The sequence below is a fragment of the Pseudomyrmex gracilis genome, unplaced genomic scaffold (assembly GCF_002006095.1).
Source record: "Pseudomyrmex gracilis isolate BER0280 unplaced genomic scaffold, ASM200609v1 scaffold_135, whole genome shotgun sequence".
Lineage (NCBI taxonomy): Eukaryota > Metazoa > Arthropoda > Insecta > Hymenoptera > Formicidae > Pseudomyrmex > Pseudomyrmex gracilis.
Genome location: NW_018020719.1, coordinates 85,027 through 103,912, shown reverse-complemented (window position 1 = coordinate 103,912; position 18,886 = coordinate 85,027). Strand labels below are relative to the sequence as shown.

The 18,886-nt window shown below is 32.5% G+C and overlaps 1 protein-coding gene across 3 annotated transcripts in view; it reads left to right on the top strand.

The window, feature by feature from the left end:
• LOC109856769 (homeobox protein TGIF2LX-like) overlaps window positions 1-18,886 on the top strand; it is a 34,011-nt gene that overhangs the window by 9,268 nt on the left and 5,857 nt on the right. The window contains exon 1 of one of the 3 annotated variants that reach the window (XM_020432409.1): window positions 9,879-10,726. The exons of the other annotated variants lie outside the window; for them this stretch is intronic. Within the exon in view, the coding sequence (XP_020287998.1) occupies window positions 10,675-10,726 (52 nt within the window). The 5' untranslated portion in view covers window positions 9,879-10,674. Of the gene's footprint in view, window positions 1-9,878; window positions 10,727-18,886 lie in introns of those variants that run through there. 3 annotated transcript variants of the gene reach the window in all.

Below are 18,886 nucleotides of genomic sequence, written 5' to 3'. Positions count from 1 at the left end.
CTATAGCACTTAAGTATTTATTTTTTAACTACCTCGAACAGTAGTCCCAAAGGCTGAGAAGGTCTATTTTAATTATTTTTCAAAATGCGATTGTTTACTGTGACCCGCTTAGGGAGCGTTTGGGATTCCAATAGAAAGGGTGTTTAGCGTGCGATTAATGAACGATTGTATTTCTAAATGCATCCATTGCAACTAGATTGCATCTTTATCAGTCAGTTGTATGATATTTGATATCTGATCTTTTCTCTCTCGCAAAAAGTTCCTTTTTGGGACTTTATACAAACTTCGAGATCTCATAACATGTGTGTTACTAATGTATAGATAACACACACGTGTTATAGGTAATCTTACACGTTACCTGTGTTAGGTTACCTATAACACAAGTAAGCACTGACCTGCTTCAAAATACTGAAATGACCTTGATATACATATTTTTCCTTCATTTCCTTTTCTTTATAAATCACATATTGTTGAATTGAAAACCATATTTCATTTTTAACACGTTCTATTCAAATGTTCATCATCCTTCAAAAGCAGTCGAACTTTTACGTGCACGATTTGCGAGAGAATGTGACGCAAGAAAGAATTAGTCAAAAAGAATCCTGTTTGAGAAAAAGAAACGTAACCTAAACCCTTCGCGTTGGAATTCGACTCTGCTGTCAATCAGTAAATTGTGAAGGTTAATGCACGTGTGCAAAAAGAAATCGTTATCTTTGATGGATGATTTTCTCGCGAACCTAAACGCTTTGCGTTGGACTTCGTTTCCGGCTCTGCTGTCAATCAGTAAATTGTAAAGGTTAATGCACGTGCAAAAAGAAATCGTTATCCTTGATGGATGATTCGCTCGCAAAGAGAGCGATTTTAAAATATCAGAAATCGAAACTTGTGTGACGAACGAGTGTGTAAACTATATGCTCGGTCATCAGTAACTGACGTCTAAAACGTTATCCTCTCACGCGCGTGTCATTAGCGTCGGAAACGACGAGGAAGCGACTGAAGTCTCATTTGACTTGATCTAAACATAGAAATTATATTAAAAATACTCCGCGGGCGGAGAAGACTCAGAGAGCGCGACATTCCTTCGTCATGTGGAACACTTACGAGAACGCGGAACGCGTATTTACAGTTTAATGCAATTTTGTTTTCACTTTTATTATTTGTCTTCTTTTTTCTCTCTTCTTTCTCTCTCTTTCTCTTTTTCTCTCTCTCTCTCTCTATATATATTTATTAAGTATACCGTGCGGTGTGAGAAGAGAGCATTTCTTCTCTGACAGTCCGAGATCCGATCCCATGTACCGGCGCGATCAATAATATCCAGGACAAAAGACTCGATTACTGTCACCTGAATAATAAACTCCGACGTTAGAGAATTGTTTTTACTACTTATTTATCAAAAACATGTGTTTTTCTTCTTATCTGGTATTATTCGACGTCTCTAATATAAGAAACAAAATCAAATAACGCCTCTCAAAATCTCTAGTTTTATTTATAAATTTAATAATTAAACAAGAACGATGCGAGAGCTATTACTGTCGCTCCCTAAAATGAAAGAAATGAGACGCGAATGTTGAGTGCTGGAGTTTTTGTTATATTAATTGCACTTAAAATTCTAGATTTTTAGATTGTTTTCACGCATAACTTTTTAGGATTTATTTAATATTTTAAATAAAATAGCTTAAGGCGACAGTAATTGGATCTTTTACTCTATAATAAAATAAAAAGTAATGTCTACACACAATGTGCGTGTAAAAAGACACGAAAGGATGACAAAAAATTAATTCATGTAATTTTAATTACATCAATATCTTTATTCTATAAATAAATAAAGTTTCGCACGCGCATAAATGTTTCTCTATCAATACAGAATTAATCTTTTGTTATCTTTTCCTGCTTTTTTACACACACAAATGTTAACACATGAAACGCATATTAAAATATTTAAAATCGGCGATTTATTAGCGAAATGTCCGTTGCCAGATTTTGATGTAAAGACTTTTTAATTGCATTGTTTTTTTTTTGATGCTCGTAAATGTGATAATAAAATATGTATGTCGGTGGACTGGACTTCGGACCGTTGATAGAGGACGGAAGGGAGGCTGCCGAAAGAGAAAGACGGCTTTCCGTTTATGCCGCACAATAATGGCATAATGGTATTATATCTGATAGATTTTAGATTTATGTGGGAAAAAACTGGAAAAACTGGAAAAAACCGCAAAAGGTAGGTGAAAACGTAAGATAAGAGAGAGAAAAATTCAGGGCGCTTATTGGTTCCCCATTTCTGCAAAGGGCCTCCTTCATTCCGCCCTAGGAAAGGGAAGATTTTTCTAGGGACCTCCTCTATGTTTCAGCAGAGATTTCACATAAAATCTTGTTCCCTTCTTTGCTAGTTCTACGGTAAGCTAGTGCGAATCTAAGTGCCTAGTGCAGATCTCTGTGTGAACGAACAGCGAATAAAAAAGTAGTCAACAATGTTTACAATGTTAACACGGTCTAGAACAAACACTGTGATAAGACCCAGAGTGTGCTTCTGCTGTAAGTCAATACATTTATTTATTTACAATAATTATATTTGCCATATATAAAAATAGCAATGCGCCTAAATCGGACTTCTCTTAGCAAGTTTTTATTTAATAAATATTGTTTATAATACAATATTACAAAATGGTTTTTAAGTCTTGTTTCTAGCGTGAAAACGAACACATCTTTGTAGAATAGTTAAAGAATAATGTGTAAAAGAAAAAATTATAAAATTTGTGAAACAAAATCGCAGCAAATATTGCTGTGAAATTTATCATGTTCGGAATACAAAATGCATATAACTTTCACATCTATTTTATTCGAAATTTCATTCAAAATTTATTTGAAATTTGATGTCTTCGCGTTGTAATGTAAATCGGCCGACGCTGGATGTTTGTGCGAAATATTTGGATCTTATTGATCGACTTAATGTTAATTTACGGTTTTATGACAATTTCACATTTTTTATAGATACTATATGAAAATAACATTTTTAGCGCGGTTTCTAACTTAAAATTTATTCTCAGAAATTCTGTTTCATTTATTTAATTTGCGGGAAATATGCAAATTTCTGCACAAGAAAATAAAAGATATGTTTTAAAAATAGTTAATTTTTGTATAAATTTCTTTATTTTAATTTACTTTTCTTTGACTTTTTACTATTAACCATTTTACTCAACAATAAAATAAAATAATAAGAACAAGATCTGTTGCGAGCAATTAGGAGCTTTGTAAAATTATGAAAATTAACAATAATGTATACGAAACGTTTTGGCTCTAATTTCCTCAGTCGTAAAAGTAACAAAAACCTCAATTTCTTCAAAGAACATGTAATTTTGTCGCTAAAAATCGATCTCTCCCTGTTTTTTTAGTTTAACGCTTGATTTTGATCCCAGAGCGCTTTACAAATATACGCGATCTATCTATCTATCTATCTATCTGTATATTCACTAAAAATACATTGAAAAATAATCTTGTTATCTTTATTGTACTTGTTACGAGAAGACCGCGTTTTCTTTAACACGTTCGCGACGGATTGTATCGCCGTCGGCACATCCTCCTTCGTTCGATCAGGGCCCGTCGCGAACGTGTTAGATGTTCTTTTGCATTTAAAATAGTCGAGTTTAAGATATATTTGTACTTTCCGCGCAGAATACATAATACACACAGTTTTAATCGTTAACAAACAAATGCGTGTCTACACAAATTTGATCGAAAGATAACATTTTGAACAATATAAGACAATAATGTGTAAATATATATGTTTCTTCAGATTAACAAACATTTGGTCGATATAATTTCCGTCGCTACATGTAGTTTAATAAAATAAAATTTTCTTCGCGTGGTTTTTTTTATATATATGCTTTGTATAAATAATATTGGAAATTTTATCATTATTGCGCGAAGTATTTTTTCAATTGATTCAAGTTTCAAATAAATGATGCATTTTGATAAAAAAAAAAAAAAAAGAAGATAATATATTTTAAAGCACATAGTTTTATTATTAGCGCATTGCTGTGAAATAGAACAGCTGCTTGTGGAATGTAAGGATATGAGCGCACAATATGAAAAATTGATAATGGATTACAGATTAGATCGAAAGATACGAGAAGAAGTTACGAGACAAACGAAATCTTCAGAAATCTTATATTATCGATCTGTGCGCGCAGTGCTAATATGAGCTCTTTTACGATTTAGAAACAAAAGGCAACAAAAAAAAAATAAAAAGTTTTTATTGTTCAGATATTTGAAAAAGAAATATGAGATAAATTCGTGAAATATATATTTATATTTTTGTAATTGATAAAAAAGTTAAATAATTCAAGTATTGTTGAACCTAGAGTATAAGCAAAATTAATATCTTGAAACATTGTTCGATGACGATTTGCGTTTGCCAAGTAACGATCCGAAAACGTGTTTGTCTGAACGACATTTATAAATAGATTCAGTCGAAAATCGCCTTTTGGCAATTTGACAGAAGTTTCTCTTCGCCATGACAGAAAAGGAGAGGAAGAAAAGTAGCGTTTATAAAAGAAAGATCCTTTTCTAAACTTGTCTTTAAAACTATCACTAAAATATCCTATTTATATCAAAAGAATTGAGAAAATTGTGGTTATCTTCTTTTGTTTGCGCGAGTTTTTGTTTTCCTTTATTTATTTTAAAAATTAAATCATTGTTTTGTGGCAGTATATATCACTTCTTGAAATGGATATATACACGGAGATGTTACATTATTAATGCAGAAATTAATCAAATATCTTACATATATATATATATATATATAGAATATTTTAACTTGGAAAATGAGTGAGATAGGATATTTTAATGTAATAAACAAGTCGTATTTATTTCATACTTTTAAATATAATACAACTCAAACATAAATAATACTTTTTGACATAAACTAAATAATTAAATATAGTAGAACAAAACAAATATATGTAATTGTCGATCAAATTAGTAGACATAATTATTGAAGAACACACTAATCTATAATTTGGACATAAACATAACGACTTAACTTAAATGCAACTCTAATATAAAATAAAAAAAAAGTAATAATACTTTAACTAATAAATATATATATATTCGGTCATAGAAGCCGTTCGCTAGGTGTTGTGCGGAAATTATACGTGTATATATATATATCCATATGTACGTGTATTCACATGTAAATTTTTACACGTGAAATTCGAATTGAAATAACAATTCTAAAATTCATATTGGATGCTATACTTGCATCTCTTATATGAGAAATCCCAAATATCCCCCTAATTGAAATTAAATTTATATTGCGAAAAAAACTCGTGCCGTCGCCTTTCCTATTCGAATAGGAAACGTGCGACGGCACGGAAAGCCGGAGATTCCAGGTTCGACTCCTGGCCGAGGAGTTTTTTTCGCAATATAAATTTAATTTCTCAATTAGGGGGGTATTTGGGATTTCTCATATAAGAGATGCAAGTATAGCATCCAATATGAATTTTAGAATTGTTATTTCAATTCGAATTTCACGTGTAAAAAAATTTACATGTGAACACGTATATATGGATATATATACACGTATAATTTCCGCACAACACCTAGCGAACGGCTCCTATGACCGAATATATATTTATTAGTTTAGAAACTTCTCAGAGCCTGAAAAGATTCTTTAATTGTAATAATACTTTTAACATAAACTAAATAGATATCATAGATATTATATATGTTCTGTTATTTCATGTTTAATCATTTAATTTATGTCAAAAGTGTTATTAATTTATGTTTGAATTGTATTTTTATAAGTTAATTCATCATGATAGATGCTTCTTTATTGCGTTCTCTTTTACAAGAATCATCTTTTACAAGAGTTACACGAATCAATAGAAACATTTCACAAAAAAGAAACTCAACTTACTATCTTAATCTGTGCTTAACTTAGTCTAATTTATTCTTACGTCGCGCTCACAAAAGTCGCATAGGCGGTTAAACGGATAACGTCAATAAAAAACTAAATAAAAAAAAAATTTATTCTAACTTACAACTAGTCACGGAACTCTTATAACTAATTCAACCTCCCTATATAAACACATTTTAACTTTTAGATCGCCGGCATTTTTCCATTAAAATAGTTAAAATTGTTAAAATTGAACACCTTAGAAGTATAGAAATATCGAAGCTCCAAAAAATGGCGGCCTTTTGCAGCGGCCTAAAAGTTAATTCCCAATCTTGGATTTCCAACTTTCCGCACTCACATTCTCATTTATACCTTCGTCGCTATTCGCATTCATTCTCCTTCACTCTCACCTCCCTCTTGAAAGTTTCAAATTTCTACCTTTCTTATTCACATCTCTCCCCTTTTCTTTTCTTTCCTAATTAAGGTAGTTGTCCTTGAACATTCAGAGTTGACAGAAACTGACGAGATGTGTTCGTGATTTGTACTTCTTTCTCTACAATGTATTCTATAATTATCTTTGATTTATTACAACGCAGTTCTATAATGTATCAATTCAATAGATAAAAGATGGAAAATCGATTAGTGATGTATTACATCACTAATCTCGATTTCCCATCTTTTATTATATTTTAATTATTTTATCTATAGAACTGACGTAAAGATATTGTTATAACAATGTAAAATAAGTCTCGTACATTATCAAACTACTAGAAAGAAATATATTTGGTTAATGTGAGCCATTGTGTAAGATTTAAAATTTTAAAATTGTTACAAAATTAGAATCCATCTTTTATCTATTGAACTGACACATAAAGGTATCGTTATAACAATGTAAAATAAGGCTCGTATGTTATCGAACTACTAGAAAGAAATATATTTGGTTAATGTGAGCCATTGTGTAGGATTTAAAATTTTTAAATTGTTACGAAATTAGAATTAAAGTAAAAAATTTCAAAAAAAAAGTTTTTCAAAACGCAACCGAGAGAAGATATTTTCTTTATGTTAACGCTGATGAGCTAACGAGCTAAAAGCACGAACACGAACCTCTATACGCGCACACTGTCTTACGATTTGCACAAATTGTTGCAAAGAGCCTCGTGCGGCATTATATAGAGTTAGAACGTACGCGCTAATAGCGCAATACGCAGGTCGCGACCGAATCTCTTCCATATATGTATGTACTTTGTATTCTTTGTAAGATAATATAATTTGTTCGAAGAATATTGGAACAGAATATTATACATAACTAAAAATCATTCGAATTAGTCCGAGTGCTCGAAACATTTTATTAATTTTTTCTCTTTTATATATAGGATTGTCTTTATTATCTTCCGTCAGAGAAATAATTCTCTCAATAAAAGTATTGTTTCCAAAAAAAAAAAAGATTCAAGAAAACATGTAATACGTATCCGGTTTTTTTTTTTTTTTAAAACTATTGATTTTGGATTTATTTATATCAGTTAAGGCGGAGTATAGTCCCAAAACTCTTCGAGATAGCTAAAGCGCTAAAATGGTGGAAATTCGGGCCCGCGCACGCCAACGTTTGTCCCTCTCTACTTACGCACATATAGACGCTCGGTTCATCCGTGTGATTCAGCAGCGACGACAAATGGACTGGGCGTCTATGTGTTACGTAAGTAGAGGGAGGGAAAACGTTAGATGTGAGCGGGTTCGAATTTCCATCACTGGTTTGATGAGTAAGCATGTTTCAGGTTCGAGTCCCGACGCGATTCTTCTCTACACAAAGTGTTTCTCTTTCTTTCTATCGAATTTCTTTCGCGAGATGTTCACAGCCAGAGTTCCTCCAGATTCAACTCCGCTTGACTCAAAAAACGCGCGTTTAAATCGATATTAATTTAGTTTAGTCAAATCCTCTTCATGCAAAGTCATTGACGTATATATAAGCTTCGTTATTTTTCTGTTTGTTTTCCTAAGATACCGAAAGTTAAGCTAACAATAAGCGGGATTCTGTATATATGCCAACAAACATGCCGATAAATTGGTAAAACTTACTGTTTAATTTCATACAAATAGCTCTCTTTGACAACAATATCTTTGTTTTTGACGCTGTGTTTGGAGATAATTGATAGATTACATTCCTCTGTCGAAAATACAATGTTACCGACATGTTGTGTGTATATAAATAAAACTTTTTACATTTAAAGATACTTCGAACACCCCCCGTTTCTGTCAAAATACTTGGAAATACCCAGAGTTATTGATTTTTTCAAGGCAAAAAAGATTTTAAATTACTTGCGTGGGAGATTTTTTTTTTTTTTCAAAGTCACAGTATTGTTTCGCTCTAAGGCTTACCAGCTGTTTTTTTCTCTTTTATGAAACTTTTCACGGTGGGCCTAACCATAATTTGTCACATCTGCAACGAAAACTTAATAGTTACGTTCAGAAAGCTCAAACGATTAAAAGATCATCACTTATTATAGGACTGTTCTGCAAAATCTGATTTCAAAAGTATGGTCCAACTGCTGTGTTAAGTTGTCTGAAACCCACCCAATAACGGAGATATCGATACTTGCAATATATTTGTGTTACAGAATAGGCCGATTCGTTTTGCTTCATGAATGTTCAATTTTACTAGTTTTCAAGTCTTTTATACTGTCATACAAACGTACCGTATATATCGGAAAAAAAAAAGTCATTTTGAGAGTACATTCGAATGTGATGGCCTGCCGATCGACCTGAAATTTTACACGTTAGTTAGTGTTTAACCCTCGGAGAACACACTGGGTCAATTTGACCCTGTTCGTCGACTTTGATCAAAATATTTTGCTTCAATTTTGCTTTTTTGTAACATATTTTTTACAATGTTACCGACACTTTAAAACTATATAGGCATATTCCAAACTGTTCAAAATATATCCGAAAATTTTTTCAAGCCAATCGGATAAGTGCATTTTAAATGGTAGCATCTCAAAAAGTGGACAAGAGTCAAATTGTGACCCAGATTGTTCTTCTTGATTGAAAAAATAGGTGTGTTCCCCGAGGGTTAATGAAGAATAAAGTGCGCGTGGTCTCAATTTCGGGAAACAAAAAATAAATTTTTTTTTACACGTAACATCTATATATATATATGTATATGTTAACTGCTCTAGTATAAAGTCTCGGCAAGGACGGGTCAAAACAACAAGTCTACAATTATACACAAAATTATCATATACAAAGAAAAGCTTTTTCCTTTTATGCGATATATATACGATTTATTTTGTTTCAACTGATTTGTTTACAATAGAACATCACAAGAGAGAGAGAGAGAGAGAGCGCATTCACGCGCATTCTGCGATAAACGAATCATTTTCGGGGGGGGGGGGGTGAACAAATCGTTCCGTGGGATAGGAAAAAATCACCTCCATTGATTTCCACGTAAACGTTTTATTTATTTTACTTGCGCTTAAATAATAAAATTCTTTTAGCCGATAACATGTCGAATAAATATTTTATCGCGTGTGTATTTGTCACGGACCGACGTACCAAATTAAAATGAAAATATACACGATGCTGATGTAACCGTACGGTGCCGATAAGATAAGCGTTGACTTTTGCTACTACTTCTGGAGAGAAGGTTATGATTATCTAATGGTAAAATCAGTTTTGTGTCGAGATTCACGATGTGAATGATCTACGGCTAATTGTAATATAATACAAATTGTGCACAGAAATAAATTGTTGTAAGCTTTTCTGAAAATTATTCTCTACGTTATGTGCAAAAACTGCACACAAGACGTAGATTTAACGAAATTTTATCAAATCAAACACTAGTGCACTCTAGAAGTCAATTATACATCAAAGTACATCAAATCGTCACGCGAATGTGAACAAGATAAGTCCGTTTTTCGCGACACTTCGAATCGTGGTGGTGGGGTTTAAGACTCGCGTCTGATGAAACGACAGTTGCAAGCAAACCGTCGACGGTGCTAGTTCGCGCGAGTGAAAATCTCGTATTTTTAGTATACAAGTTTCGTCTACGTCAACGTCTCTCTTTTAGTTTATTTAAATAACAAATAACTTCGAAATTAATAATCTGCAAAACTCAAAAAAAACATTGCGAACTCAATCTTTGCGATATTACATACACCAAAGCGCGAGCAAAGAATACTTTGAGCAAAACTTTGGATGTTTCAGTCGTCTCGTTTTGTGAATTACAAAAAAAAAGTATTTCGCATTTGGGCGACAAGATTTCAAATGCAGTGGAATTCGGAAAGTAGGCGGCGCTTGCGACCGCAGCATCATGCTTTTGATGATCGCGAAACTTGTCAAATCGGACGCTCCTCGAGCTGTTATCGAATCGGGTTTTGCTTTTGTACGCCATATGTTATCGAGATATGTACATATAAGTCAATGATCTGTCAGATCTAAAGGTTAAAGACGAGCCGATGTGACATGATCGGATGATGTGATTGTCGACGATATAATATTCGGAATATAATTATTAAAATTACTGGTGAGGAGAATCTATCATCTCGCGCGCAAAGAAAACCCGAAGCAAAAATCGATCGAATCTGCCGATCGTAACGAACAATTTTCTTCTGGAAGAGAAAAATGAAAACAATAAACGCGCGATTTACGAGATCAAATCCATATTTGAAGGAATACACGCTGTTATTTTGTGAAAGAAGAACTTACTAAAATATTAAGCAAACAACTATAGCGCAAAAGCATAAAAGAATTTGTTAAATCCTGGTTATGCTCTTTTGCTTCAAAAAAGAATGCTTCCTCCAATGTTGCACGTGAATCAAAGCTTATCTGAAACAAGCAAAGGTAAATTAAAATATTTTAGAGTTTAGCTCGCGGTTGATTCTCTCGAACTTGTGCGTGTATGTGTACATACTTATGTATATATATGTACATATATTAACACCAGACTGTATAGCATTTTCCATATCCCGATACTCACGTTCAATTAAAAAAAAAAAAAAAAAAAAAAAAAACACGTGTATACAATAGAGCATTCGGTTTCGATTACAGTCTATATGATTGTCCCGGGATTGAAGATTTCGAGATTTTATGTGAATTTCAAATTCTCTCGGGAATTTCGAGACTCGGAATTGCTAATGGTATCAATGTAATTTCTTAAATTATATAATTCCTTTAAATAAATATACGAAAAAACAGTTATGTAATATATAATATTGTCATATAATTTAATCAATTATAGTATTTACCATTAGTGGGATAAAAAGTTTTAGAGAGAGAGAGAGAGAGAGAGAAGAGATTCGGGATTATATTTTTAATAGTCACCATTTCTTTAACTTATCCATGACTAGTTATTCCCTTTTCGTGCGTATTTAATTTGCAACTTCCACAAGTAAAATATGCTTATAAAGAACAATACAAAACAATATTGCCAAATAATTTTAACGTAGACAAAAGATATGTAAAGATATAGAACTATGTATGTTAATATCTCTCTCTCTCTCTCTCTCTCTCTCTCTCTCTCTCTCTCTCTCTCTCTCTTTCTCTCTCTCTCTCTCTCTTTGCTTTGTTAGATTCTAATATACCAATAGTACCAATATGTAATATGTTGTGTTTAAGGATATTAATATCTATTATATATAATTAATAAATATTAATTTTTAATATCACTAATGTTTCATAAAATCTAATTTTTTTTTTTTATTCTGATTGTGCATGACTTACTATTGTTCATATTAGCTGCATTGCGCAGAAATTTATTTCGTTAAGATTCCTGCGCAATGATTTTCTGCGCGTGATGCTGCTCGGCTTGACGCTGCTATGAGCATGGGCATATCCTATGGGAGCTCCCATACTCGTGGGAGCGTGGGCATGCCCTTAAGCCAACTGCCATAAGCAAAATGGCGGAATAGTAGTATTGCCACATAAAGTGTAAAGTTTCTAACAGTATATTATAATTTGTTACAATTTATAAGTACAATAGTAACGGTATAATAGTAAGCAGTCTCGAAAGTGAGTTTCGAAATTCTTGGGACCATTTTTTTTTTTACAAGTTTTGGCTATGAAAGTGAGCAAAAACATTCAAGATTCTCGAAATTTCCAGAGTTTCATTACCTAGAATGGATGCTTTAGTGTACAGAACTACTTTTATCCTTTTCATTATATATATATATATATATATATATATATATATATATATATATATATACAGGGTGTCCCAGAATTGCCGTACAATCTCTCGTAGGCAGGTAGAAGGAATAAAACTGAGTCGAAAAGTCCTGAATCATTTTTTTCTATTATTTATAATAAAGGAGTAAATTATTGAGTAAATCAGGCCAATCAGCGCCGATCTTTAGCCAGGCGCACGTCAGTGAACTGCGCGGAGTGCTCACACACACCAGGCGCGTGGCTCACTGACGTACGCCTGGCTAAAGATCGGCGCTGATTGGCCTGATTTACTCAATAATTTACTCCTTTATTATAAATAATAGAAAAAAATGGTTCAGGACTTTTCGACTCAGTTTTATTCCTTCTACCTGCCTACGAGAGATTGTACGGCAATTCTGGGACACCCTGTATATATATTATATATATATTATTATATATATATTATTATAAATATATATATATTTATTATATATATGTATATTTACATATTTATATATATACGGATAGCGAGTCAATATTCTATCTATGGATTTTTCCCGATATCGGGAGGTGGGAGAAAACCAAGATGGTAGAGATCAGGGGAAGGCATTCACGGATTAGCGAGTAAATATTCTACCTAATAGAAAACAGGTTTTCTTCAGGGAGGGGTCTTTCTAAAGGCACATTTTTTGCGTGAAAGTATAAGAATGCCTTCAGAAAGACCCTTCCTCGAAGAAAACATGTTTTCTATTATATAGAATATTTCCTCGCATCCGTGAATGCCTTCCTCTGATCTCTTCCATCTTGGTTTTCTCCCACCTCCTGATATTCGGGAAAAACTCATAGCTTACAGATATGGAGTGGGAAAAGCCTATTCAAGCAATGAGCGAGAGAAGTGTAGTGCGATCTGAGAGAACATGTAAACTTTTCTGTCTTGCTCAGGTACTTTTTTCTCTTTCTGCGCATTTGCCAAGTAATATACGGTGCTTACGGGGAACGGTGCTATCTGTACTTTGCATTATTCTATCTTTGTTTCCTATCTAATGAGAAGATAAAGATAGAATGATACAATAGCGCAGATAACGTGTTTCCTAAACGCAGTTTCATAAAAATCGCTGTTTTTAAATAGAATTAATTCTTCAACTGTAGACCTACAAAAAACCTACAAGAACTTTAGACTGGATCTGTGCGGCCTGCGCAAATATAAGATCGAATATCTTCGCAAAAAATCAATATTTGTTCAATTTCTTTTTTTTTTTTCGATTTTGTTTTTGAATCGTAAATTTGAACGATTCTGCGTCGATAAAAAAAAACAGGTTAGGTTGAAAAACATCAGCAGTAGTTTCGAAGATATAAGCGTTTAAAAAAAAACTTATTTTTTCTAGAAACGTCGACGCGCATTATTGAATGGGTGATCCGCCATTGAACCTATATTTCTACTCTTCGTATATTGCTAAAAAAAATCGAACTCCGGCGATACCTCCGACTGAGATGGGCGCGGGACGCCATCTCCGACAGTAACAATCGCCTTGACAATGTTCGCGGCATGGTTGGTTTCGCGCCGCCAACGCATAACTCCGATATAACTTAAAAAAAAAAAATCTGTTTTGAAACTTGGCACATATAATAAAAATACAAAAATGATATATTATTACGTTAATTTTATGAAGTAGTAAATTAATTCAGAAAACGTAAAAACGAATTTTGTAGAAAAATCCGACTCCGGCAGTATCTCCCCCCGACAGTTCTAATCGTTCTGATAAAATTTTTCGAGACGCACAGTGGAACAAAGATATCATTTTTTCTCGAAGGATATAACTTTTTTTCAAGAGTAAACTGTGTTTTTGAAACTTGGTTAGACTTTCGATGTAGCCGCGTCAAAGGTTTTTTGCGCTAGATATTTTTTATATTTTGAAAACATTTTTTAACAATTAGAGGAGATCTTTAGAGGCTCTGAAGTTTAAACTAGAAATATATAGACAATATAACAAGAGCCGTTTGTTTCGCTCATCAGAGGAATAATAATATCATCACCTTTCATCACAAATAACACAGTTATAAATTTTGTCGTTCGTTTCCATTTACTATTTTACACACTGCTTTTAAGCCTCGCTTCACAATTACGTTGGTTTGGCTTTGAGCGGAAGAAAAAAGCAGTTCTCATCACAATTAAACACACGTGATGGACCAATGTTAGGGAGGTTGATTGTTTCTAAATGCTTTATCACTTTTTCAAACCATCGACGTAATGCCTCTTCAGTACATATAACTGATGCTTGACTATAACTTTGACATATGAATTAATATTTATTACAGTCAAACCTCGATAACACTCGAAAACCTCTATAAGACAAAAATTTTATTCACTTCCTTCTGCTCCGCGGAAAAGAAAAAAACGCTTCGATAAGTCGAGACCTCAAGACAACTCAAAGAGCTTTTAGCTCTTCCCTTGAGATTCGAGTTATCGAGGTTCGACTGTATTAAAATAGAGATAAAAATAAAATACAGAAAAATGAGAATAATACAAAACAATAATTATTAAATTGATAATTATTGTATTTTTCGAACACTTCACTCTCGCGTGAGTGACAATGTGATAACACATTTGCATGCGTGGTCAAGTTTTGAGTCGTTCTGCGATTTCACTGTACCAACATTTGGACACGTAAATAAAAAAAGATACAAATTTTAATTGTAATTGTTTATTAAAAAAAAATGAATTACAGTATGTCATTTTTCTAAAAATGTATTAATTATACCAAAATACAATATATTTTTGATGACACTTGCTTAAGAAGAAGTTGAAAGTTTTTAGCAAATCATATAGGAAGACTACTAAAACTAGTACAAACCGAAAATTGTAAGAAATACAATTTTTTTATTAAGAAAATATGTTACAAGTTTAATAACAAAAACTTATATCAATGTATTTTGTAAAAAATTATTTGAGCAACTGAATAAAATAAACAATTGTGACTTAAGACTCGTGAAATTACCAACAAGATATATATAAGGCCTTACGAGCTATTCTCAAGATGTTTTGAGTAGAAACTTGTACGTATGTATATATATATACATACACATGTAACAAATTCAACTTGTAAATTTTTACAAGTGAGTGTTTTTTTAGTTGAAAACTCAATTCTTAAAATCATACGGGATGCCGGATTTCCATCTCATATGACAGACCCCGGATACAAAATTTCCGGATGGCACAAAAAGCCGGAAATTTCAGGTTCGACTCCTGGCCGAGGAATTTTTTTCGCAAAATTTTAAAATTAGTTAGGGGGTTATCCGGGGTCTGTCATATGAGATGCAAATCCGGCATCCCGTATTATTTTAAGAATTGAATTTTCAATTCAAAAAACACTCACTTGTAAAAATTTACAAGTTGAATTTGTTACATGTGTATGTATATATATACACGTACAAGTTTCTGCTCAAAACATCTTGAGAATAGCTCGTAAGGCCTTATATATCTTGTTGTGAATAAAATAATTTGTTTAATAGATAAAACAAACAAATTAAATGTAGTATTTAATATAGAAATAACTTTAAAGAGATTTTAACCATAATACAACTACTTATTTATTTTTACGTTAATGATATGTTGATAAAATAGAGTCTGAAATATTCTTACGATATGTGAATCGAGAGTTCTGAGAATTCACTTTTCTGCAGCGTAAAAAAAAATTAAACTTTTGAATAAGACTCGCGCGATAACTACCTTAAGTAGAATTAATTAAAATCTCACTAATTGATTTAGTGACAAAACATTTTATCAGTGATAATATCACTGATTTTCAGTGAAAGAATGCCCCTGTTAACTTAGGTCAGTGACAAATTAGTTTTAGATCTAAAAATTAGTTATTAAAATTTCGCCGATTGATTTAGTGACAAATAGTTTTACTGAGAATCAATAACACACAATATCACTGAATATCATTAACATATTACTTTTAAAATAACAATTAATAAAGAGTTTCGGCTTTGGATTGAATTTTGAAGTGAAATTTTAATTCAAAATTTACATGCAATATTTACGCAAAAAAATATGAATATATATATATTTATATATATTTATAAAAATAAATATATATATATATATTTATTTATTTATTTCGCAACGAACATCCAGCAAAAAGGCTCCCAACGACAAGTCAAATTATCGTTAGTTTTACAATAGTAATATTTAATTAAAAAAAGCTTAAAAGTAAAGCTGTGATTTGATAGATATTTTAATGCATTTATGATATATTTATCTCTCAAATTCGTTGTATATAGATGAATAGGCCAATCATTATATCGTTTACCCTCTACTGATTCGTGCGGTAAAAGTGCGCTTCAACTAAATGAATTAGTAAGATATATTGATTCTCAGTGAAAGAGAGACTTACAACTGATCTGTGAATCAGTCATCTCATCTCATCAAATATATTCGGAGTATTTTATATATTCTCATTTCCTAAAACAATAGTTTTTCCTTCACGAGAGAATATATACTACGAGCAACGAGAGATTGTGCACGTTTCGCGCAAGAGAAGGAAAGAGCTATCCTAATTTTAAACGCGGGTTACTGGACCTTATGTAACTGCAAAATTCGAGCGCTAAATATAGTCTCCGGTTGTCTCTAGCTTGACACTCTAATGACTGTGCGGATTACGTTTTCAAACGCGTCTCTTCTGATCATAAAATGCACATATAGATATAAACATTTTTTAATGTTATTGATTTTGGTTAAATTTAATTTACTGTGTGTCCCAAACAGTTTAATTATGTTATTTAGAAATGTCGTACTTGTGAAATAAAACGCGTATTCTTTGAAAATGACTTACTAACATTTCTACTTAAGATATAATAGATTTATAGCGTTTACGAAAATGTTTTCTGTTTTTCTTTTATTTTTTCATCGATTTGTTTGTTCTTTTCGGGTAAAAGTCAGAAACGTTTTATTGGCAAATCGCGTTGCCAATAAAACGTTTAATTTTTTGAATAACAATGGATCGAATTCCGCTGTTTCCGACATTTGTGAGCTGGAGGAAGTAGAGACTGTATGACACAGAAAAAGAAAAAATAATAACAAAACAATCTCGTGAGAGAGATATATTCTTCTCGCCGCGCGCGATTCGATGACGGCCAGTGTGCTTTGAAATAAATAAATAAATGTATATATTCTATTTATTTTTTTGATTTTTTTGTAATTGACAAAATAGAGGAAACAGAGCAGCTTGTTTGAATATGTTATACATCATATAATTCACATATAATTTGCATCGTGTTACGTAATCTCTTTCGTAACTTTTTCGTTTGATTTCATTGATCGGAAATATAAAATTATATAAAATTTCGAAATTTGTCAATAAATTCGACGATTCGATTTATTAGCGCTAATCTATATCTATATTGCATCACTCTATCTTTATCAATTATCAGATATACAATAAAACAAAGAATGACAGCCAATATTGTTTCGATCTTTCGAAGTCACACAACAATTGTGCGACTGCTCAAAAATTTGCAGAATGAGCGCGAGTCTAAGAGCCAAGAAAGGCGGTTTCCCTTAGCGGTAAATAGTTAGTTAATACAGTTGTGGACACAAGCGATTGCCACAATTAATTGTTCTAACAATCATAAATTATTTTAACAACAGCGTTTGTCGACGCTATTTACAGCTCTAGTGAAACCGCTCCTCTTGCCCTCAAACCTTAAAACTTCCGCACTTATATTTCGCGAATTTTTTATTTACACTGTATACGCACCACATGACAGTTTGCGCGTCTTTTCGCTGTTACAATTCAATGTTTACATCGCTTTCGATCGAACTTCTGCGTTTTATGTGACATGTAGAAAGGAAAACTTACGTTAGGAGAACTTTTATTTCTCTATACGATTTAACAAACGTCGCGAGCACACGAGAGTTTGACAGTTTTTCAGTACACGTACACGCGGTATGAGATTATATTTTTTGCACCAACAAACAATTTTACACGCGCGTATTTGCAATGTCTCTTGTTTTCGGAAGAAATACAACGCTGTATTATCGTCCGCGAATCTTCACGTTGTGTGCGTTTTGCGTTTCCTCTGTTATTGATCAAATTATATTCCAGATGTAAGTTTAGAACTGTGCACATTATGCGAGAGAAAGAGAGAGAGAGAGAGAGAGAGAGAAAGAGAGAGAAAGAGAGAGAGAAAGTATTTGCACACAATCACGACTCTATCTCGAATGTTAGTTCTTTTTACGTGACCCTCGCACACATTTGAACACGCTTTTTTTTTTTTTTTGACCCCTATTGCCGATATCTCGCCGATTTATTATGCAATACATAGTCTGATATTAATATTTGCCGCGTAGAGTTCTCACAAGCCAGTGTGCTTCAACTCTCTGTAATTCGATTGTAAAATACCGAGATATGAGAGTACACACTGACGTTATACGCGACGGTATCGTCATTTGTTAACATTCGTTAGTTTAATTATCGTATTGTTGTCTCTCTTATTCGCGATATATCTACTTCTTCTTTATTTGATTTTTTTTCCGTCAAGAAACAATTAAGTTGTAATTTTTGTCTAAATTTTTGAAGCGATAACGTAACGCATTGTGTATCTCCTTTTCCTCCCGCTTCTCTAATCTCAGATTTTCTTTCGTTATTAATAAATATTTGGAATATTCCTCTCTTTATTTCGCTTTTCTCCACTTCCTTTCTCTCAATATGAATCTTTTCATATTTCACCCAAACTTTCGGTCCTAACTTTTTCTCTAGCTATTTTTCTCAGTTTTTTTATATTTTGCATTTTTCTTTCTCTTTCCGTGTTTAGATTGTCTATTCTTTTTATTCTTTTCTTGCATATACTTTATAC